The 24,751-nt window shown below is 43.4% G+C and overlaps 1 protein-coding gene across 17 annotated transcripts in view; it reads left to right on the top strand.

The window, feature by feature from the left end:
• Positions 1-24,751, top strand: part of CACNA1C (calcium voltage-gated channel subunit alpha1 C) — a 481,405-nt gene that overhangs the window by 432,779 nt on the left and 23,875 nt on the right. For 11 of the 17 annotated variants that reach the window (XM_082784789.1, XM_082784785.1, XM_082784795.1 and 8 more), the window contains exons 31-34: positions 14,365-14,397; positions 17,355-17,483; positions 21,098-21,163; positions 24,652-24,743. In XM_082784789.1, coding sequence (XP_082640915.1) covers positions 14,365-14,397; positions 17,355-17,483; positions 21,098-21,163; positions 24,652-24,743 — 320 coding nt within the window. The remainder of the gene's footprint in view (positions 1-14,364; positions 14,398-17,354; positions 17,484-21,097; positions 21,164-24,651; positions 24,744-24,751) is intronic. The other 6 variants (XM_082784794.1, XM_082784786.1, XM_082784781.1 and 3 more) reach the window with 1 other exon arrangement.

The following is a 24,751-nucleotide window of genomic DNA, read 5'->3' as shown; positions in this document are numbered from 1 at the left end:
GTGAGCACGGGTACAAGATTAGCACTACCAGGGATAGGGAATTGCTGACTTGTGGCTTGTGTGAAATAATGGAGTATTTCCCTGGGTACATTGCCCTCCTGTTGAAGCAGTACATGTTTTCTGGAGAGCATTGTGTCAGGTCCCAGGGTCAATAGAAATAGTTTTTTTGTTTTTGTTTTTGTTTTTTTTTTGTTGTTGTTGTTGTTTGTTTGTTTTGTTTGTTTGTTTGGTTGGTTGGTTGTTTTTTAATGAGGTTTTAGGAGGAGAAAACACGAAGGTACTATGTTGTGTGTGATCTGATCCATGGTGGCATCTGGGAGATTTAGTACCTAGAGGTTTCAGGAAATTGCAGCCCTATGAAGAAGGTTAGAGAGGTCCAAAACCTTTCTTGCTGTATTCCTTCCCTTGGAAAATGCTGGTCAGGTCTGTTGTGCCCAGGCCTAGTGGTTTGTGCATCAGGTTCATGAGGGCTGAATACTTTATATATCGCATTTCTGAAAAAGTTTCCAAATTGCTGGTAGGAAGTCATCCGAGGGCTGCAGTTTTGTTGATTCCTGACTACTGGTGAAGTAAGGCCAGGAAGGGTGTTCAGATCCCAAGGATACTTGGAGACCTGTACATTGATTTTCCCGTTAGTCTCTTTTATTTCTGAAGTAAAATAGCTCTGGCTTAAACCAGACGCATGAGGCCTTTCCTTACAGTCATCCTGCTTTTGGTGTCAAGAGGCTTCATATGATTTGTCATGGGCTCCTGCTCCCATTCTTTGGAATATCTGACAGCCTATATTTAAGTCTCCTTATCACCTTCTCCTGCACTCTTCCCTTTTAACCCGCCCCCCTCCTTTCTTCCTTTTCTCCCTTGCTTTCCTCTCCCTCGTCTCCAGCCACACTAAACCTCATGAGTTCATTTTCACCCTCAATCAATGTGTCTGAAGGCAGAGAACCAGTGGCTCTAACCCTGCAGTCCTTATCCAGGCAGAACTGCCGCAGGGCGTTCGGCCTGCGCAAGGCCTGGAGCAGGCAGCCCCAGTGACACGGTCCTGTACACACACACACCCCGCAATGGGAGCAAGGATCGGTGGAAGGACGACATACATCTAGCCTGCACCTCAGTTGGGACTGGCATTCATCTCTGTCGCTGCGTCTGTCTGTCTGTCTTTCTGTCTCTGCCTGTCTGGTTCTCTTGGCTTCCACGCCCTTTGCTGCTCAGATTTTGGCCGTCAGCTGCCACCAGACACAAAATAGTTTCAAGAACCTGCAAGTTCATTTGCCTTTTGGAAAAGGCAGAAAAGATCACCTTCCCTCTCTCCTTCCCTCCCTCTTTCCCAAATGCCATCTGGGTAGCAGAGGCCTCCAAATTATGTAGCAAAGGGCTGGAGAAGCACAGCGGCTTCTTTTGACATCCATGTTGTCATACCCTTACTGCTGCCATCCTAGAAGTTGTATGTAGTCCTGAGCTATCCCTGTGTGCGTGTATATGTATGTATATATGACCTGTTTTCTTTTGGGGAAAACTACTGATGGAATGGATTGGGGGTGGGGGGATCGGGTTTGCCTTTTTTAATGTCTGGTGGTGTTCTTTATCACTAGAGTAATGCAGGTAATGCACCACCGTGGCCCCAGCTTCTCTGTGAAGGAAGCCAGGTTTAAGCATGGTTGTGAGCTGTAGCAGTGGCAAATGCTGGTGCACAGTGCTTTGTTTTGCCTCTGGTGAGCATCAGGAAAGGTGCCCTCAGCTCTTCCCTAAATTACACTTACGTCAATTAAAATTTGACCACCTTCCATGTCTAGCCAACAATTCCAGTGCCTGTTTTTCACCCTGTGTTGGTGAGAAAGAAGCATCGTGAGACTGTCTGACCACAACCATGTTTGAACAAGGTTATTTTGTTTTTATTTATGTATTTTTTCATGAAGATGGGGCCTTTTTTTTTTCCTTTGTATTAAAAAATGTTGGTTTTCTGAGTGCATTTCCAGAGTTTATAATATGATTTGCCCCTTCAAAAGACTGCTTTTGGTAACTGTGTAACTCCTGTTTAAAAAAAAAAAAAAAAAAAAAAAAAAAAAAAAAAAAACAACAATATGAAATATGGGCAAAAAGATTAAAATGTGTGTTTTTTGCAGAAAAGGGAGTAGTGAATGCCAATGGCTCCTTCCTCAGTTTACCTGAGTATTCAAGCTGTTACTAGTGACTACCAATCTTAGCAATGCACAGCAAGAATAAAGCATGTAGTTCCCGCTTTGAAAGACTCTCCTTATGACCCAGTTTTAAGGAAATACCTCAATACTGTGATTTCCACAAAACTTCTAGTTATACTTGCTTTAAACATTATTCCAGGTGGATGGAATAATCAGGACATATTTTAATGCTGCTTATAAGAGTAGGATAAAATTAATTTTGCCTTGCTATGTAAATATAACCACACACAAGCTAGTTAATTAAAATATGAGAAACAGAAGATACACAACATGGGAGGACAAATCCTTGTAACCTAAATGTAAAAGCAGTAAAAGGAAAGTTAGATAGCCCTATAGTTGTAAGGCCTGATGCACAATCCTGTCTGGAATCTTTCTGAGTGAAAATGTTCACCTTAAAACGGTGGGGCACCATGTCTCATTGGCTGCACTGGGGACTGGGTCATGCCTTTAATTACTGCAGGCTTTCACATACCCAAAACATTTGTGGGTTTTAAAGCTTTCAGGGAAGGAGTCCTGATTTCATATTTGACTGCAAGTTAGTGTTACAATAGCGATAAGAGCGAATGGTGGAACACAAAGTACTAGAGGCCTTGTCCTCTGTTGGCTCAATGGTGACGTAAGTGTGTGGCAGATGTATTTAAGTGTAAAGAGCTCTTTAAAAAGATATATCCAGATTTTCTGACAAATATTTATCTTTTCTTGTAATTTTTCTATCACATCACTTTTAAAAAAAAAAAAAAAAGAAACTACAATATTCTGGTATCAGCATTTGCAATATGATATGCTTATATTTCATTTTCCTTTTAATGCCAATATGCTTTTCTACAAAGCTAGTTAAAATGCTCAGAAGAAAAAAAAAAAAAAGTAAATAACATTAGAACTACCCCAAACTCATTATATTTTCCATTGGTTTGCTAGCCAGGATAAATCATTCCTTTTGCATATAAGAAGTTTCTTTTAACTTTGCCTGAACTCTCATAGAGATTGTATCTTTCTATGAAACCACAGAAAATCTCTGACTCCTTAGATCATCTCTTAGTATACTCATGTCATAAGCACCATAAGCTAGATGTTCAAAAAGGTGCTTGGCTGAGTTCAGATCCAGCTAGTTTTCTCATCTAAGGCAATTTCTTGAAGCAGTGAAAGATGCTTTCTGGCATTTTATTCTCCTTCTTCTAAAAGCTACTTTGCTTAGAACACCCAAGGAATTTTCCAGCATTGCTGATCTGCATATGCAGATTGCAGTACTAAAGGCTGCACAATCCCCTGTATCTTACTCATTCAGTTTTGCTGTAAAAGCTTCTGGTTTTCATCCAATTTACAAGAGCTTTTAACATCAGTTCTCCAAGACCTCATTGCGTGCACTATCTCTTACTATTATGCATAGCTAGAGATCTGCTAACTGGTTCCAGATTGCACTGCCAGTTGCAATGAAAGCAACGAAGGTGACGGGAGAAGGAAAAAAAAAAAAAAAAAAAAAAAAAAAAAAAAAAAAAAAAACAAGCTCTTTATGTGTTTATGTGTTCCTTAATCTTTTAACCCGCTGCTTTCCCCAGATTTAGGTAAAATGTTGGGTAGCAGAGATCACATTTCCCATTCTCAGGAGCACTGTGATTAGTTTTCATTAAGGCAGGAATTAGTTCCCTTCTGCCTACAGTATCAGTGATTTTCCCTGTTTTTCTTCAGCCAAGATACCATCAGTCCAGAGGAGAGGCTGTTGCCCCTTGTGAGAGTTTTTGTGCCAGGCACGCGGCAGCAGTTCAGCATGGTGATGGGTACCATTCTGCACACCCAAATGCCCAGATCAACAGGAATTTTTGAGGTTCCCATTATATAAAGCTGTCACTGTGTTTTTTGGCTGGTAGGCAAGAGAATGTGACCTCCCAGCCAGATTTGTAATCGAGGGTAAACATACCTAAACTAGTTTTACTCTTTCTAATGTAGACAATATAACACCCTTTTAGCTCCCACACCCCTCCTTGCACGCTCATATGTACCAACCAGACAAACATAAGGGTGGTGTTGTTTTTTTTATTTCTCACTAGACAACGGTTTTTAAAATAGCTGTGCTCTTACCTTCCCTCACTGGTCTGTTCTTCATGGGGACTGTCTGGCACAACATTCCAACAAAATGACTTCTGCTTTATATATCTTCCTAGACATCTGCTAAATGGGACCCATTCCCAGCTGCATCCAGATGACCTCGCTGTTTATGTTGGGTTGCTGCTTATGGTCAGGAGACTGATAGCCAAAAATGTCTGTCTGGCTCTACTTACTAGTAAACCTGACCATGTCGCAGAGCAGTGGGACATCCCAGCTGGTCCCATCCCAGTCTTTTGTCTCAAAATCCATTTTTAACCTGGGAGATGCCAGTCATCGGTGCTATCTGCTGAGCCTTGTCTGAGTGACTAGGAGAAAATCTGCTTCACCCACAGCCAGTTCAAGTGTTTTCTTTTCCTAAGCTGAACAGACATGACAGCAAAGATGCCTCAGCAATAAAGAAGCACTTGTTAATACAAAGACACTGAAACAAATTGATATTTGGAGCTTGGGATTTTGAGTCTCATCTGTTTGATCAGACTTGAACATAGTAAATCACATACAGTGAGCATTGCATTTCATCCAAACCATCCCTACTATTTTTTTTAACCGACAAATTCATAAAATCAATAATCATCTATTCTTGGAAAGAGGTGCAGAACAAAAAATGTTTCTCAGTAGTTTTGTAACAGCTAGCTTCAATCTCCATATGACCACCTATAAAATGCTCTGATAATGCCTGTTATTGGCATTTCCAATCCCAGAATGGTTCACAGGCTCTATTGTACCACACATTAACATACAGAGATCTAGTATGCCTCTGAAAGCACCACATTTCTAGGAAATTGCATGTTCTGCATCAACATTAAATAACTTTCTAATTGAAAAGGCAATGAAAAGGCGCAGCCTGTGAATTAAATACTAACTGCTACAAATCTCAGATGAAAATTGTCCATAACAAACTCTCTCTTTGGGCTGCTGGTGTCTCTGGCCAGCATCCCTTGAGCAGAGATTCATTACTCAGATGTAAAAGAGGCTGCCCTTTCACCTGTATCCACTGGCTCTTGCAGTGCACAGTCCTGTTGCATTTGAACAAAGGTTAATTGGGTTTTCTCCTGGTGTCAATGGGATGTGCAGTTTCTTTCAGCACCTTCATCAGAGCATAACTTGGTCTTTCATCTTCACCCTGCCTGAGAGCCTTTGGGCTTGCCAAAGGAAGGATCCCGGCAACAATGCAGAGTCTTGGAGCTGGTACACTGTCTGCCTTTCTCCTCAGGAAAACCTACGCGTGGTCTAGTCTACATCTGTCTCTGTTAGTGCATGGAAATGTTACCATTTGAAGGAACTGGAGATTTTGCTGCAAACCACAGGTCTGCTTCTGGCCTTAACACCACTAGTGTAATTTTCCATCGGTTGCACAGGAGTTGTAAAGATGCAGCTGACTGGATTCATGCATTCCTGCCAAGCACACCTCAGTAAAACAACCCTTCATACTGAGCTTCCAGCAAACCTTTTCACAGATGGAGACCATGAAGGTCTCCTCCTTTCTCACATATGCAGTTGAGGTTGCTCAGAGAAACCCCCGTGACACCATTATGCAGAGAGCATCAAGTTTCAATCTGTTCTTCATCATTTCTTCTTCCTAATCCTCTTCCCACACCATGCAATCCTATCAGCTAATAAATAAATAATTAACAAAGAGCAGTAGAAGAAGTGGCTCAAATGCTGAGTGCACAGAAGACAAGCACAGCTGTGACAGAAGATGGACTTGCTTCTAGGAATTTGCTTAATTCATCAGATCATCATTCCCCAAGGAATATGCAGCCAGTAGATGATACGCTTGTTTTCAGTGCTGTGGAGTATTGCAAGGTGTTGGAGACAAGGAAAGCTCCTCAGGAAATTCATCTCAGAGAAGAACTCTGCTGCTATTACCCTCTCCAAGGCAAGGCGTATGAGGAATGGAAAAGGCCACATCTTTTACAGTACACAACAGCATCTCTTTAAAGTAACTAAGACTGATACAAATGCTTTGAACAGTCTTTTATTTTTCAGTTCAAGATCAAAATCAGTGGCATGGTCTTACCAGACCCTTGGCAGACGAGCCACATCAGAAGTCCTCACTCTACTTGCAGTCCCCCAGAGCAGCAGTGCTTTCATAGCACTGCTACAAATAAGATGAGGTGATGGATTTATCTGGGTGTTTGGGATGGGAGAACCTGGAGATAAAATGAACTGTCCTTAGGAATGAGCCAAAACCAGAACCAGGCTGTGCTCCGTTTGGAATACCAGCATCACAGATTTTCCTTCCTCTCTCCCAGACAATGAAAAAGAAAAAAGAAAGAGAAAAAGGATCCATGTAAGAGAGAACATAAATCTTCCTAAAGGGGTGGAGGAAAAGAAGACTGTCCTTTCCATCAGAGTGATGAATTTGGTGTTTAAAAGCCATGTTAGTTTTGCCATAGGAAAGATAGTGAGACCCACTGGACTACTTAGAAACAGCAATGAGGAAACCATTGGCATTGATGGTAATGGAGCACAGGAAAGCTGGAGACCTGTGAACTCGGTGTTTTCACACTTGCAGTCTCCATCTTGCTCAGTGGTCTGGTCTGCTCCCAAGGTCATCCCTTCAGTCTGCTTTGGGCTGGGGCAGCCTCACTGGCATCCGTAGAAACCCTGCACACAGCTGGCCTTTCAACATTTATTCTCATGGCTCACTATCTTCAGAGCCTTCATTATCTGTATGTTCTAGGCCTTTCTTTGACTCCCCGTCCCACAAAATGCAAATAATAATACACAGGCAAGCCGCACCTGCCTCTCCGAGTCAGACCAGTCCTTGTGCCTGGAGATGAGCACTGCATCTCTGATAGCGTTTAATATCTACTTGTTTCTCAGGAACAACCCCCTAGGCCTAATTACCATAAGACTTGAACTCATCATTTACCCAGAGCTAATGAGAAGGATTATTAAAACATCCTGAAAATTAAGAATAATTTGCATAGGCATACTTTACCAATTGTTCTGCTTTTCCTCTGAAAGTCATGAAAAAAATAGGGCTTTCAGCTGTATAAAAAGGGACTCTTTCATTAACGGTCCAGTAATTGTCAATCTAAGGCAATTTGCATAACCAAATTAATGCAATTGACTTCCCTTATATTTACCTTAAGCACTTGAAACCATAAGATTACTGTCTCACAATTTCATGGATATATATATATGAAATTAATTAATAAGCTATTCAAATTGGTATGATTTGCATATTTGAAGCTAATTAGAAAAGCAAGCTCTAGAATTTCAAAATCTTAGAATACATAGGAAATGAAGGGAAAAAAAAAAAACAACACACACACACAATAGCTGCAAGACTCGCTTGCGGTAAAAGTTACCTTGAACTTATTAACTATTTTTGGAATAGGCTTTTGTTCACTTGGAGATGCTAATATCTTCCCCAGGATCTGAGGTTTTGTGGAAACTATAATATGTAGTTGCATTTGCATGAGCTAGCCCTGTATGAGTGTTGACCCACATGGTTTAGTGCCAGCAGAAATGTAACGATAACCTTCATTGCAGGTGTCATATTTTTCCTAATCCCCCACATTATACCAAAGAAAAATTTAATCCCCTAGTGCAAGAGATCTTAGTCTCTTCTGCAGAGCTGTCTGAAGCCTGTTACATTGCTTTTCCCAGGGAAATCTGCAAGGTGTTCACCATTTGCCCCAGCAAAGGCAGTGTCATACATGATGATTCCCTGTTTTCCTGTAAGATGGTGCCCTTTACCAATAGATGTTAAATACAAAGCTCGACATATGAAAATTAAACAAAAACCCTCTGTTGCTTCACCCAAATTAGAGCTATGAGGAGGCTTGATTTTTTTCCTTTGTTTCACAAAATCTTGTAATTCCAATATGCTTTTCAATTTTAAAATAGAATACAAATGGAAAATTACATGATTTCCAGTAAAAGAACGTTCTAGCAGAAGTAGATGGGGAAAATCAAAACATTTGTTTCAGTAAAGTAAAAACACTTCAGTCCAGGATTGATTATTTTCATAGTTATATAACATTTCTAATTGAAATGAAAACTCAAATTGAAATGTGCGGGGATAAAATGTGAGTTGCAGTCTTACTAACATTTCTGAAATGTGTTTTTTTTTTCAAAATTGACATGTTTCTACAGAACATTTCAATTTCAGCATCAGCATTCTTCTAACAGAAAATATTTTTGTAGCAAAGAAAATAATTCTGTCTAGTTTTATTCAAAATATTCCCAGAAATTCTCAAAGAAATGCACACTTAATGGAAGAGTGCAGCATTTGAACAGCTTGCCTTGCTTTTTTTATTTTTTTTCCCAGCTAATAATTTGGTTTCACTGTAAGGTTGTGGGAATTGAGAATTATGCCATCTGCAGTCCAATAGTATTCCTTGTCAGAGAAATACCAGACACATTTCTGCCTGGCCTTATAATAACTTCACAGACTTTGGTGGCCAGGTAGATTATCTCTAGAGTGTTTGTTAATAAAACCACACACAGCAGTGGCAGACAGATGACTCTGGGGGGGTTGTGGTAACTCCACGGTGTACTGCCAGCAGCCAGCTTGTTTGGAAACCCTAACTTTTTCTCTCTCTCCACAAAGAGTTGTGTTACTCAGCCTCCTGAGTTGCTTCAGCCTTTTGACACTACAAACACAAGAAGAAGTCTAGTGGCTTGTCTTTAATTACATCTCCGTGGCACTGATAAATTCTAAATCTCTCCTTCTCATGTAGCCTAGTAAATTCTTGTTCTCCTTGAAGCTCATGTCCTTGCAGATCCTGTCTCTGCTTGTAAGTGACCACCATGAGTCAAATAAAAATCCCCAGAATAGCAGTGCTGTTGGCTTGCAGTTGTCCTATTTGTGGCCTCTACACCCAGTCAAGATAAAAGTGGCCAACCATCTGAAACAATCCTTCAGTTCTTTCTAACTCCCTGCAGCAACAAAATCAAAGTGCTGTTGCCTACCAGCTATCCCTAATGAAACTGCTTTTAATTCCCCTCAAAATCTTATTCATGTTTGTATGATGTGGTCATCTTCTCTCTGTCCAAGAATGTCACAGCTGCAGTATGGCTATGGTAGGCAGCAGCCTTGGAGGACTTCAAGATACAAAGAACTTGAGTGCGAAAAGACTGATATCCTAGAACAGTGAATGAGTTACACAGCACTGCAGCCTGCTCACATGAACTCTACATTGCAGATTCTCAGAGGCATCCTTCCTGCAAGAAGTAGAAAAAAGCAAGAGGTAATCACCTATCACCCCCTTCCTCACTGAAGAACCAGTGGACAAGCTTCCAACAGATACAGCATCTTCATGGGTAACTTTTCATTCTCCAGTCCTCAACACCAATCAAGGAAACAGGAGACATCTGTCACCAACAACCAACTACTGCAAGTGATCTCTAAAGAGTTTCATCCGCAAGCTATGTTGTCCTCAGTGGAGAAATCCCATTAGCAGTTGTTGGCCACAAAAGGCAACATAAGCATCTGACCAACTTGTTTTCTTGAGACATATGAAGATGCTCTATCATATCATGGTGCTAAAGTACTGAACAGATTTCCTCTCATCTCTTCAAATCTAAGACTACCAGGCAACATCAGAATGTGGCCATTATAGCACTGTGTTGAGTGAAACAACTGTGGGAAACAAAGCAATAGTAACTCTGTGCATTCGAGTTGCTTATAGGTTCCCTAGATCAAGCCAGGCCTAACATTGGATTCTGCCTTGCACGGGATTACAAAAAGAGATTCCTCCCCATAAATAGAATGAGTCTTACTAGAAAGTAGGAAATTTTACTGTTCAAAGCTAGGAAAAAATTCAGCATGAACTTATTAGCACATACAGAGGCTATGCTCAACATCTTCAGTGTGTCCAGTGGTGTAAAAAATCAATACCATCAACAGTGCTGGTAACAGGAATGCCACCTGCCTGTCATCCCAATGATAGTCATGCTCCTACAAGTACTGAAACATACTTGCTGAGTAGTTAAGGAGCCTCCATGGATTTATTAATTACCAACCTAGCGGAGCTCCACTGTTTCTAGGTGCTATTTCTTTGAAAAGACCTATAGTTGTCAGCAAACCAGCCCAAAAAAAAAAAAAAAAAAAAAAAAAGAAAAAGATCTCAAACCTCTCAAAGCATTCCTTCATCTCTAGTGTTCCACAGGGACAAGGAGGGATTCATGCCTCTTCTCAGGATTTTTCTACTGAAACTTTCATTTGAAATTATTAACTCACCTTATTATTATCTTCCGAATCTTGATCTATCCAGAAGATATTCAAAGTCATGTCTATTTCAAGGGGCTTCAATACCACCATGATGGTACAGCTTTTAGTCTTTTTGCTCATGTTTTTGCTTCTGTCTTTATGGCTCTGAATGCAAGTTATCCCTTCTCAAAAAAAAAAAAAAAAAAAAAAAAAAAAAAAAAAAACAGAATTTGTTCTGGATTACAGAACAGCATTTTGTAGTACAATATTGACTGTTATACAGCACCCTTAAAACACTGAAATTGGATCTCCTGGAGTGCAAATGTTATCTTCTCCTATTTTTCAAAGCATTTGTGTTATATTCAGCATCTGGAAAGCCCCTAAACACAGCAATCCTCTTACCTCTGTTAAGCAATATTTCCTCGACTTGGTGGCATGATCAGATATGACTCATATGTGAGTCAGTGTAGACGTTCAGGAGACTCTGATGCTCCCTGTACCAATTGGAGGTGGTATGTTCTTTGGGAGTAGCCATCAGTAAGACTCAATCCCACCTACCCAGGTGGAGCACTTTTTATTTGTTAACCAGAGAGCAAGATTGGCAGGAAGACAAAACAGTTACCTTATTTTGAGCTGTGTCCTCTGAGATTTTAAGTATGTCTCTTGAATAAGCATGTCTTCTTTCCTGGGAACCTCCTTACCTGGGATCCTGAATTCGTGATGGGCATAAGCTGTACCTTTCATTTTTGTGCCTGCAGGAGCTTTAACAATGTGAACAGGTGAGCAGCAGCTCAAGCAATGTGTCCTTGTGTGCTCTGACACACACTGAGCATAGTTAAAATGAGGTACCTGTGGGCAACAATAATCTGAGGAGCTTTCCAGACATGCTTCAGGGATCCCTCAGACTTCATCCTGCTCAATCTTTACTTCAGCTTTTAGTACCTGCTTCTCTGTTTCTTGACCTCTTCTGCTCCTTAACATCTGTTACCTTTTTTAATATGGTAACATTTAAAAAAAAAAAAAAAAAAAAAAAAGCATCCTGCATCAGATATTTCTCCTCTTACCCCTCTTAACCTGCAAGTCCCCTTCTATATCAGTCTTACTATGTCCCTGGATGTGTTTGTGACATCTAATTCCGGTCCCTTTCCTCTATGATAGAAATTGCTCAGAGCATCATCTCTTGGCTGATCTCACTGTTAGTGTTGTTGCCTTTTCTTAATTCAGTTATGTGCATGCTACTTGTGCCCCAAATGACAAGAACAGGGTAGAATAGATGAATTTCTGTGGCAGATTGAACCACATGCAGAGGAAGAGGTGGTTGCAAGTAAAACAGTACAGCCAAAGCCACCTTCTGTTAAGTGGTGTTACTTCTATAAAACCTCCTTCAAATATAATAAACACATGAGGATTTGCTTTTGTACATTGTTCTGAGATTTGTAGAAATGAAATCCTATTCACTTCAGTGGGGCAATAGACACCAACTTCAAATCCAAGTACCTATCACCATGTCTCTATCCCTGTGAACAAGTGTGACCTACTAAGTTCTCAGGTGCCAGGTGCCTGTCTTTGTCCTAAAATTAGCATACCCTCATCATTTGCAATGTTACAGATTCTCAGAAAATCTAGCAATAGCTCTCTGTATTATTATTAGAAATGGCCACACTTTAAAGTCCCAGTAAGAAGTTCTCAGATAACTGTGCTCAGGTGACTCTTTGGCACTCATGGAAGATGGAAGGATTTGGCTCCTCTCTCAAATTACTGTGGACATCAGAGAATGTATTCAGCAACCCACACAACTGGGGATTAATTCCTCTCACCCCCATATAATCATGCACAAACTACTGTATGAGTACAAGCATATTAAGAACCTCTGCCCATTTTGCTTGAGGTTGTACAACTATCACCTGTCAGCATTAGCAGAAACTTTCCTGCACTGCTTTTGAGCCTTTATTATAGGTGGTGATATAATATGCTTCATATCTGACCGCATCTTGTAATACAGGCCAGTTAATTAAGGGAATAAGAGTGGAGTAAGTCTACCTCTACTTCCCTTTCTTAGCAATGCCAAAGATTAACAGTGGCTCCTAGTTTTTCAACATGTTGACAACTCCGCCAAGTTGAGCATCTCATATCAACAGTGCATTTTAGCTCATTACATAGCCATATTGTTTTATACAGATTTTTTTTTACTGTTAAGTTACTATTATCCTCCCTTTCTGATGAAATACTAAGAATATCAAAGTGACAATTAAGGTATAGTATTCCACAATAACTTATAAGACTTCTTCAGACAATCAGTCACAGATGCACTGACACTGTCAGCCAGGAAAGATGCTGGATCCTGAAAGGTGCTGAAAAATATTTGACTTCCTTCAGTCAGCTTGAAGGAGCTTTGTACCTAGTACCAGGAAAGCAGCAACCAGCAGAATAAGGATCCTCTTACTGTTAGAAAAGATGATTGGCAAAACTCATAGAGAGAGGAAGGGAGATGGGGCAGAGAAATGCACTGGTGGAAAGGAGAGGTTTGCCCAGCAACACAAAATCAAAATCTGTAAGAAACATCCCAATGGACACTGCTCCCTTACTTGGTATTCAAGCCAACATTTGCCTGAAAGTTTCTTCTGAAAAGAAAACATAAGAGCAAGCACATGAAAGAGAAGGATGAAAGCAATGAAAGCTGACAATACCAACCAATGAGTTAACCCAAACAAATATCGCATGGTTAGGAATAGCGTGGGTTTTTAATTGGTCTCATTTGCCTATATGACCAAATAGGCTGACCATCCAACATACAGTTTTTATTTAGGTAATATTGTGCCAGCTTATTTTGTACAGTGTCCTTGGAGAGCAGAAGCACACTGTGGGAGTCCTACATGGCACTAGAGGTGATTTTGCCATTGGCAGAAGCAGTACATCAGTTTCAGCTTTAGTAGTGTAGTCACAAGAAGTAATGTCAGACCAGTTTGGCATATGAAAGAGGTTTAAGCCTGAAGGATTACACTACCATTGAACTGAAGGACTCCTGATAACATTGCCTTTATTTAATTTTCAGTTCTGCTTTTTAAACTTAAAGATATTTGCTGCCTTGGGTGTTTTTAAGAATTGCTTTCAGTAGTGGAAGTGGCCCCAGATGTTATTCTGGGAGTGTCAAGCAGAGTGTTTGCAGCAGCTAAACCCTTCCAGGGATGACTGGGGCTCAGTTCAGCTCTGCTTGGCCTCAAAGGATGTATCCGATGGGTCCCTGGAGCTTTGGTGTGAGGTGGGTGAAGGTAGAGCACGCTAACCAGCTTTAACAACACACTTTCCACAGCCAGTGGTGGGTATTGAAGGGTTGCCAAGAGCTAATTACACTGTCCCAGCCCATTTTCTTAGTAACAACAATGTAATCACCCAGAACTATATGTAGAGGAATAGGCGTATATAGACAGAAAGTGTTGCTTTAGCACCAGGATATTATGGGTTTACAGATCGGATTGATGCACTAGAAGCTGGCTGCTCCCTATGCAGTCATTGCCTGGATCTGAGCTGAGGAGCTAAATCAGCCCCCTGTACTGAACTTGGTAGTAGTGACACAAGAAACATTTTAACAGTATCAGTGCCTCCACTGCCTGGATTCAGGATATCTAGCACTCAAAAGATACTGGGTCAAATTCGTGTGTGGTATTAGTGGATACAGCTCACATCATTGAATTCAGTGGGAGTTGTACCTACTAATGCCATGGCCAGCTTTGATCCTGGGCATCCCAGGGAATGAGCCCAGCCTCTTGTGCATTTCTTTCACACTCCCTTTTGCCCTCTTCTGCCATTTTGTTGCTCCTGTGTTAGCCAAGACCTAGTTTACTAGGGCTCTTGATTGGAGACTTATTACAGCTTATTTCTGTCTGCCTTTCTTTAAAGCCAGCTGAACATACCCAATGCTCTTCCTCTATGGTAAGACCAAAAATACAGACCACCCTCCCAGCTTCTGTGACACTCTTTCTAACACACTCCTTTATTCTCTTCCCCGATCACGAGTTCTCTCTCCAAGCCCAGCCTAGTTATTTGTGCATGAAGCTGCCATGTTGTGTATTGGTGTGAGTCTGGTGTTCACATGAGCTGTGAATATGCTGCACATGTGTACTTCTTGTGCATCCTGAGCTTTCCTTTGGTCAAGTTAACTGTCGTTCTGCCTTCTAATGAATCACCAAGAGAGAACCAGACCTGGTAAGATTTCTTGTTAGCAACACACTACATCACAACCAATGTGATGCTGAATGTGATTTCACATCCAGGCTTACAGACTAGAAAGGACTGGAGCTCTGAAGCTCCTTTTCAATGAGATGTTGTCAGTGTAACATTTGAGTTCATACTTTGCACAAATAAGAATAAGCAGTGCAGTGGCACACACAGATTATGCTGCTTTGGTGTACAAGGCTGTTCCTAAGCTACACCATCAGCGCTGCAGTAACTCCATTCTCTGATTGCCACCTTGGAGAACTTCCCTCCTCTGGCAAAGATGTGCCTTCAAAAAGCAGAGGAGAAAGTAAGCTACCGGGACAGTGGTTAATGTGTAGCCACCTAGTTTTAAAATGACTGTAATCTCCTGAGGCATCACTGAATATTTTTGGCTACATGTTTTGATGCCAGCGAGTTGCAGAGATGTGTGTCAGGGAGAAATTTGTTTCACTTTGTCCACTGTGTAGATTTTGTCTATCACAGGGCATTTGGAGGGCATGAGAAGTTTACTACTTACATCTCTTGCCTCCTCTCAGCAAGGAAAGACAAAGCAATACTAAAACATCTGTCCAGACTCATGCCCCAACTGGCTGCCATCCAAAGGGTCAAGCCCACAAGGAGAAGCAGCAGGTAGAATAAGAAAACACTTCTTTTTTTTTGTCACAACCATAGCAGTAGTGACACCCACACAATTTTTAAATTTCAACCTCAATTCTCTTTTAGGTAGTATTGGAATTTATCTCCTTAGGAAGAGTCAAAAGGTGGCCATAAAACTTCTGTAGGCTAGGGAGAGACCTTACAGCCAGCCCTCTAGGATGATAGTTCTTAGGGTATTAATTGCCAAGAGTTTTGATTTTTTGGTAGCTACATTCCCTCCTTTACCTCAGAACCATTCCCTCCAGTTCACTGAAGCCGTCAGACTGTTGTCCAAGTCAGAAAATAAGAATGATGTGAGATTTAGGGAACACTCAGGCTTTTCCGTGACACAGCCTGTTCCCCTAATCTTTTTCGCCCCGCTACTGCGTGGGCAGCTAGCGTCAGCCTTTGCTGCAGACTGGAGGAAGCTACCCAAAATATCCACCGGTGATTCACATGGATAGACAGACAAACTGCAGCTGTAGCGCAGTCCTGAAGTATTACAGGCACACACATCAGCAGGCAGGGCTGAGATGCAGCCGGGGCGGATGGAGCCGAACACAAACCTGCACGTCCCAGGTGGGAAACGGGAGCACTCTCACAGCACAGGTACACGTCCTCATCTGCACAGCTGGAGTTTTAATCCCAGAAACGTACATCTGGGCAGTTCCTGTGCTTCAGATTTTATCAGAAATGCAGAGGCAGATGCGGCTTTTGCTGCCCTGTGGCAGGAAATCCCAAGGGTCTGTTCTCTCTTGGTTTACACAGTGGTGAGTAGTTAACAGCAGGGGGTGATCTGCACTGTTTCTTCCTCCAAAACGTTGCTCTTTTGGTGTTTAGACTCCAACTCTGGTCTTTGCAGCCTGGGTGGGGACAGAAGGAGGCCTCTGGGCACTCCGTTGCTCCACAGGCAGGTCCAGTGGCAGGGTGACAGTGTTATCTCCCCACATGACAGGAGGTTACGTTCCCACAGTGCTCCTAGTGGAAACCCCCAGTTCCACAGGCTTCGCACAGCATTTAGGGGGTTAGTGAACTGGGAAGCATCGCATTTTCTGTGCCTTGCCTCCCCTCAAGCTAGACAGCGAGTCCTCTGCAGAGGCCCAGGTACGCAGGCTGGCAGCTCAGCGCTCAGGAGGAGGCTGCCTTCACACGTGTGCAGGCTGAGGAACGTCAGGGCCAGCCCAAGGGAAAATGCTTAGGGACAAAGCAGATGCTGTGAGGAAAAATTAAAAAAAAATAAAATAAAATAAAAAACAGGCCAGAAAAAAAAAAAAAAAAAAAAAAAAGAGTATTTAAAAATACCACACGCTTGAACAGTAGCAGTGAAGCCAAAAGAAAACGCTTGTGTTTTTTCTTTAGAAAAAAAAAAAAAAAAAAAAAGGCAGTGCACAGACTGTGGGAAGTACAAAGGGGTCATGAGAAAAGCGAAAGGCCCAGAAGCAGAGCAGCAGGAGCTGGTGACCACAGCTCAGCCCCCAGCAGCACAGCCGCAGTGGCACAGGGACAGCAGGGCTGTGGGGCTGGGGGCAGCACATGGCCGGCCCCAGGGGGGTTTCTCACCCCACAGCAGGCCTGGGACCTGCTACTGCTTCCCAGAGCAAGCAGCACGTGGCTGGTGCTCACAGCAGGTTCAGCAGCTGGATCAGGGGCTTGCTGGGGTAAAACATCTGAGGCAGGTCTAAAAAGAAAGTGTCTCTCTCCTCCAGTAAAATATCAAGGAGAATTAAATCTTTCCCATGTTAGGGAGAATGTAGAGGAGGGAGCACAATCAACCCCTGATCCCTAGAAGTCCAGGCAAGCTGAAGGGAGAGGCCAATGGCCTTGGTAGCCCCCATAGGTAGCCTCATCACTGTGGGAGAGAAGACAGGACAGAGTGGCCTCGGCCATCCCTGGCGTGCTGGGGCAGTGCAAGGCCAGGGAGCGTTACCAGGACAAGGAACAGTGCAGTGAGCTCTCGGCATAGCATCCTCTGTGGCCCAGGGCCCTTGTTCCTCCTGTGCTGTTGTAACTCCTGCCTCTGTGCCAATGGCTTCCAGAACGCAGAGGAAAACTCTCGCATCTCAATCACCTTCTTCCGACTCTTCCGCGTGATGCGTCTTGTGAAGCTCCTGAGCCGAGGGGAGGGCATCCGGACACTGCTTTGGACCTTCATCAAGTCCTTCCAGGTATTCCTTCACTTGTTTCACAGCAGGACATAACCCTTTCATTTTTTCCCCTCGGTTGACCCTCGGGGAGGGTTTTCACCCACATGGCCACTGCCCAAGCTGAAAGGATGCTCGTCAGAGCTGCACGTGGTACAAGTGAGCCTCGAGTAAACAGGGCTCAGGGTGGGTGTGTTTCATTTTTAAAGCATGAGTAATTGCTTGAGACCTTCCTGAACCGCCTTGATAGTTCTGTTCAGGTCAATTACTGTCTGTCTGTAACCATTCAATCTTTTTTTTCTTTTTTTTTCATTTGAGCTGTATTTTATATCTGTTGATTTAAGTGAAATTCACAGCTATGGGGAAGGCAAGGGCCTCAATTAAATTTCCATTAAGCCTTGTTTTGAGGCTTTCCAGTCAATATTATAGGTGTGTAGCCCCCGTTTTTTCGTTTTCATCGATGAAGAATTTCACCTTCTTGGCCCTAAACCTTTGGCCTTGGTAACAATGACAATTATTAAATTGCTGCTGCTTTTACCCTGGCAGCAGGTGCATTTCAGTGCTAGGTGAAGTACCAGAGTAGATAGCAGAAGGCAAAGGAGGCCAGACAAGACAAAAATCATCACCTCTGGAGACAAAACTAACACCAAGAGATAGCTAATTTCTAGAACAAAAAAAATAAATAAAATAAAATATATATATATATAAAAAAAATGCTTCCAAACCAGCCACTAACCTGCAGAAAAATGCTGTGCAGAGATGAATGAATCCTGCATTTTCCACTTGACCAGACTCAGTAGGCCAGCACAACCTGGCCAAGAGCCTGGGCAGATCTGGAGGAAGCATCAGGGAAGGATGGCACAGTAATACAAATGGTGATCTAAACATGAGGAAAGATGTAGGGACACACTACTGGACAAAAGCTTGAAAGGGTGACTTGCACAACACAGCAATCTTGAAACAGCTACTACATATCCCTCAGATTCAGGCTTTAAATGGTTGATTGCATTTTATTGACTCAAATGAGAAAGCAACTGACCAATTCTTTAAAACTGGAACCTCACCAGCTATGACACAAGCTGAGACCAAAGCCTGTGGTGCTGTGGATCACCCTGACTTCTGTCTCTGTTAGCAGGAGTAGCACATGTTTACACTAGGGATCAAATCTGGACGTTTTCTAGTGCAGTTCTCAGGTGTAGCTGTAGCATCAGGCTTGTGCAAATGATTCTCATTTTGCTCAGTCCTTGACTGCCAAAGGTTCTGATATGGCACAGCAGTTTTCTGACACAGCTGCACCATGGGGCCGTTTTCCCATTGCTGTCATGGTTGCTAAATTTCAGGTTGTTATTTGGGCAGCTCCAGTGGGAACCATTTTGTCTGCATGCATAGGACTGAGATTCCCTTGGCACAGCTCAGCATCCCCGATGCAGGGGACAGAGTCACACTTTCCAGTTCGTGCTTCCCCTCCCCATGCCCCCTGCGCTCCTCCAGCCTCCATAGCAATAGCTCGCCCTTATCCTGAGCTCAGCTTGCCAGGGCTCTTGGCTGGAGAGGATGAGATGGATGGGAAAGGGAGTGCCTGGTACTTCCCTCCAGTGACCTCCAGACCTCTTTGATTGAAGAGTCACTTTTAGGCAGGGTTGAAAGGTGGTGGGAGAAAGTATCAAGGGAGGTATCTTCCACAGCAGGGGGAATTTAAAAAAAAAAAAAAAAAACCCTGCAAGCGTCTTTTCCCTTTAAAGCCTTTCGCTGTTTATAATATGCTATTCTCTGCTTAGAGCTCCTCCTCTTGCAAATTCTGGGAGGTTGCTTTAGTAGCTAAGAATAGCCCCGGCACTGAGCTCCCAACTCAGCCACTCTCACCATGAAAATCTGGGATCCCTGCAGACTTTGTCTGGCACAAGCTCTGCTCCGTGTCCCCACATGCTTCCAGGAAGTCTTGTTGTTCGCACAGGGCAGCCTCATAGGCAATGGACTCATGGAGGAATTCAGATCCCATTGTAGCTACGATGTGCTCTGTGCACCTAACGCCCTATATGTAGCTTGGAGCACTGCTCAGAGGAGTGTTGGTGGGAAAATGCTCAGCAGGGTTTCCTCTGGCAAAGAGCAGGCTGGCAAGCGGGAGGAGTAGGAAGTGAGAGGGGTGCTGAGGGCAAGGCAAGGCCGTGGGAATCAAAAGGACAGAGTGGTAAAGCCAGGGAAAGATGGGACTGGAGGAGGACACAGACAGGAGAGTGGAATGTGGGAGATGGGGAGCTGAAGGAGCCACGGGGAATAAGGAGCAGACATGAGTGGGAAGGTGCATCAATAGGCTGAGCAGAAAAACATGGAAAGAAAATGGAGAGCAGGAGAGAAGACACTCTTCCAAGCCCTGTGTGAAAGACAGAACTGGTAAGGTTATGTCCTTGAGGTCCTGTCTGGACACTACCTTGGGAGCTCTACTGAGGTTCTCTGTGAATCAAGTCCCAACTAGATCATCACAAAATGTGTGGAGCCCAGTTCTGAGCTATTGCATCTCCACTGGCATTGTGGGGTAGCCATGTAGATTCATCTGACCCTATAAAACACAGAGGAATCTCCCTCTGGGTCTTGAGATGATTATTACAGACACTGATTAAAGGTTTAAATTATGGCCATTTTGATATTCAGATGTCTTTGAGGTGATTTCTGCATGTTTTAGTCAAATCCCCATGGTGGTCAGTGAAAATTGTCAATTTAGACATAAACTGGAAATGTATAAATAACATCATATTTTAAAATAATAATAACGATGTTGTAGGCTTTTTATGCTCCATGAAATGGGATGTTCAAAATCCAGCCCAGGGGCTCTACTGGCATTCTCAGGATGAATACATCCGCCCATTGCCTCTGAAGTAAGGTCTGGAAATCTCTGGCCTGAGCACTATATTTCAAAAGCAACAGAGTAGAAAATTCCTTCTCAAAAACCCAAGACAGCGAGGCCCTGAGCTGTGTGCCCTTGATTCCTGCTACTGGTGGAGGTAACCGATAGCACTCAACACTTTGCTGATTGCACTGGCCTCTCCCTCCTGAGGCAGCTCTGCAAATCAGGGTTCTGCATTTCCTCTTCAACAGCTGATCACAGACACTTAGAGAGCTGCAGACACCATCACAGACACCTAACACTGAGCAGAAGACAAAGCTGATGCCGATTTAGATACTTAGGATGGCACCAGCCGTTGTAGGAGCCTTGAATTTGGATCTGGACAGCTGTTGCATTTTCAGTTTCACCAGACTGGATCCAGGAAAAACACAGTCAAAGGACATTGCCATTTGGGACAGAATCAAACCGGTTACAGTAGTTTTCTCCTCATGGTAAGCAGATATGGACGCTGTTTCTGCCCTGGCTTTCCTCACTGCCAAGGGCAGGAGCGACTTGAAAGAGGCAGAGTCAAAACATCGCGAGTGGGAGCCTGGCTGGGCTGGGTGGCAGCAGGGTGGTGGCGCGGAGGGCGAGCAAATATGGTCCTGTAGAGGCATCTAGTGGCCAGCTGGATGAATTACAGACTCCACGTTTCGGTCAGTCTCTGCCCAGTTTCCCCAAAGCCAGGAGCAAGATCCCGGCTCCGTAATGCCAGGCTTGGTGGAGACACGGTGCTCTCTTTTTTTTTCGTTTCTAGGCTCTCCCCTATGTGGCTCTTTTAATAGTGATGCTATTCTTCATCTACGCCGTGATCGGGATGCAGGTAAGTGATACTAAAGGTTCAACTGTTTCTTTCTCCTCCTGTTAGAGTCTGGGGGGCTGATCTATAACGTCACTTGATCAATGTGTGGTTATAAAGGTTTACAAGAACATTTTCTCCAAGCAAGGTAAGAAGGCAGCTGCTTGGTTGGAACACGTTGTCTGCCTGTGCACTGCCAAAAGGATCACAACACGCTCCAACAAAACCAAAAAAATCGATCCATTTAATGGCAAAATACAATATGCAAACAATAAAAGGAATGTGCCACCACTCCACGCTCCAAAGGAACACCGAGCAGCTCTGGCAAAGGTGAATTAGTGCCTTGCTCATTGGCTTAGAAGAGTTGTTTCAGTGGGCTCGTGGCCATGCTGCAATGAACAAACCCCATTTTTCTCTTGCATCACTTTCACACTGGCCTAACTCCATTGGGTTATAAAGAGCAGCATTTGATTTACACCCGTGAAGGCAAATATGGGATCAGAACCAATGTACCGACCCTGTTTTTGTGCCAGTTCTTCAGGAAGCTGCATCAATACAATATCCTATTCAGTTTGCAAAATGAACTTGGAACCAGCCCGAGCATTCATCTGTGCAAGGAACTGATGTTGCATACAGACCATTGAAGACAGCATGTGATGCAGGCACAGTCTGTGACAGTCCCAGCCTCATTTGCTGTGCTTTTCAAACTAAGCTTCAGTTTCCACTTCTGTGTTAATCAAAGATCTCAGACAAGTCAGCCATCTGGGATGAGAGACCAAACTGTAGAAAGGCACGGCATAATTACTTCCAGAGGCCTTTAAACATGACGGGCTTCTTAGTTTCACAATTCAGAAAGAATTTCTAACAAAATTCATCTCACCTCTGTGACCTTATTTTAATTTGTTTCCTGTTTTTATAATCACATCTTTTCACAGACTCCATCCACCCTCCCCCAGTCTGAAAAATAAAACTAATCATTTCTTGAATTATCATAGGTTATCTCAATTGCCCTTAGTAATTACAGCTGTCATTTAATCTGCTGGGCTCATTCTTTAAACTTGCTGCTTTGCCTTTAATACCTAACTTGTTCAAGTGGACAAGATCTTTGCAGGATTACCTATACTATACAGAAAATCACTTGAGATTATTATGCTAGTGTTACATAGCTACATAAAGCATTAAAAATGACTTCCCAGTACCTACCCAGATGGGGGTTACGACGATCATGGTACTGCCAGGGCTAGATAGATTATTCTGTAATTCTATTCCCTTTTCTATCAGCAAATTCTGAGTTGGAAATCTAATCCTTAGCAAATGCTCAAACCTCTGGTTTAACCATCTTATCAGCCTGAAGATTATACATCTCTCCTTCACATGGATCTAGGTCACTAGAGTGCTTTCTGACCTCCTGCCTTCCAACAAAAAAAACAGCTCTTCTCATCTCCTCTCTTTGCTCATAGCCCTGTTACTTCAATTTTTTTGTCAAAATGGCGTTTCAACGTTTTGTGTGCTGCTCTCTTGAACCTGCAGACAGGTAGACTTCCCTCACACATAGGGACACATAGGAAGGAAACTTCTTCCCACTCCATTGAGCAGCTTCCATGAAAGCTGAGAGGTACCAGATCTGACAAAATTGTAAGAATTACCCACGTGAATGAGACCTTCCATTTTATCTCAGCTGCTCCCCTGACTTGGAGCTTAACAACTTTGGAAGCCTTGCTATCCAACGTGCCCAAGGGGAAAAATCCAAAATGATGTTGACAGATGGAGCCACTAACATAATGGCTTAGGAGGCACAGGCTGAAGAGGCCACGAGAGAGGAACCTCTACTTGCAGCTCGTTGCAGCTGACTAATGCAAAGCATCCGTGGAAGCTGTTGCTGGTGCATCATGTGTGAGGGAAGCCGCAGGGAAGAAAGGAAAAATCAGACTTCCAGCATGGGAAGTTCCCATGCCTACGCCTGCCTGAAGTGAAAAATATGGGCTGCCTCAGCTCGAGCTGCCTCTGAGCATTTAAGCTGTCCTCCTGCTCCTCCTCAGTGCAGCTGGGGCTGTCACTGCTACCCACAGCGTGGGGGCGGTCGGGGCTGGGGAAGGCCCACATGTCCACGAGGAACTCCTGCAGAAAGCCTGCCACGTTCAGACCCTCCCTCCCTGCTGGCACGGCCTTCCTCTCCATGTCGCTGTTTGTCTTGGGGTGTTAATTATCAGTGACATTTGCTTGAAAAGAGTCTCCATGTTCTCTCGGAGCTGCTCTGTTCCTGCTGCTCATTTTGGCTACGAGATAACAGCACTCAAGTCCTTGAGATCTCTGCCACGTTGTTGTCGATGGGCAATAAATAGTCCTGACTGACTGTGCTGGGCAGAGACCTTTCTGCTGGGCAAGGTTTGTTAAGCTCTTAGCCCCAGTGCCCACAAGTACAAAAGCAAAATAAAATTTTTTCAAAGGAGCCTGAAACTCTGCTGCACCGGGGGCTTCACATCTGAGGGCAGACCCTAAAAGGTCTGGCCAACGTTTCAGGCTTTGTGCTGCGGATGGATGAGTTGGTGCAGCAGTGGTTGGCTGGGCTTGGGAGGGAGCTGTAGGCCATTTTTGTGGCTTTAAGGAAAAGTCTGTCAGATCACCGTTATAATATGGAGCAGCTCAGGCATGGTGCAGAGAGAGCCCCAAGCAGGCTGAAATAGCCAGCAGAGTTTTTTTGTCATGCAGTGACTAAAATTGTTACCATCACTTTGTACCTAAGACAAAGTTCCCCACAAGGGCTGTAAACCCTCGAGTTAGCTTCTCTGCAAAAGCCTCACTTCCACAGCACACAAGCCACCAGTTTGCTTCACTTCCACCAGGGAGAGACACTTCTTTCAGCCAGAATATGAGGCTCTTAAACTAGATCTCTACCATACGCCTCTCATGATTACTTCTCATCTGTTGTTCGCTTCCAATGCTCCGTTCCCTTTTTCTCTGGACAACTCTAGTCATCAACTTCACGCTGCTGCCTTCTGAGTGGCCCTGAGACACCTCCTGGTGACAAGCATGGTTTTTAGAAGGGCAGGCATTTCGATAATTTCCAGAGCCAAGGCAGCATACTTTATGTTGTTTTGGGAAGATGCAAGGCATCGCGCAGACCTCAAGGCTTTGCAGCTGTTGGTCTTCTGCTTATCATTTCCTCCTGGTGCAAACAGATAAGCGAAGAGGGAAGGAGACTTTCCTTCTGTGTCCGTAGCTTCTTTCAGCTGGACCCCCTCCCCTTGTGAGTGCCTGTTAACATAAGACCCCATATCACATATTCACAATATATGAAATAAAGAAAGGGGCTTCCTGTTAAATATTAGTGCTTTTCTGGTGATAAAGCAGAAGCAAGGGAAGGAACAGTAAATATGAAAGACAGTTTAAGAGAAGAGCAGTTTCTGTTAAATGTCAGGTCTCCAAAGTCAGGGTGAGGCCAAGAGCTACAGGTAACGAGAGGTTTGGGGACTTTGCAAAACTAACCTGAAAAGACCTCTGCTTTCTGCCAGGTGTTTGGTAAAATTGCGCTGAACGATACCACGGAAATCAACCGCAACAACAACTTCCAGACCTTCCCCCAAGCAGTGCTGCTGCTTTTCAGGTGGGTGT

Source organism: Aythya marila (genome assembly GCF_965140915.1).
Source record: "Aythya marila genome assembly, chromosome: 1".
In the NCBI taxonomy this organism is placed as follows: domain Eukaryota; kingdom Metazoa; phylum Chordata; class Aves; order Anseriformes; family Anatidae; genus Aythya; species Aythya marila.
The sequence above is the reverse complement of the archived record's forward strand: the minus strand, read 5'-3'. Positions and strand labels throughout refer to the sequence as shown.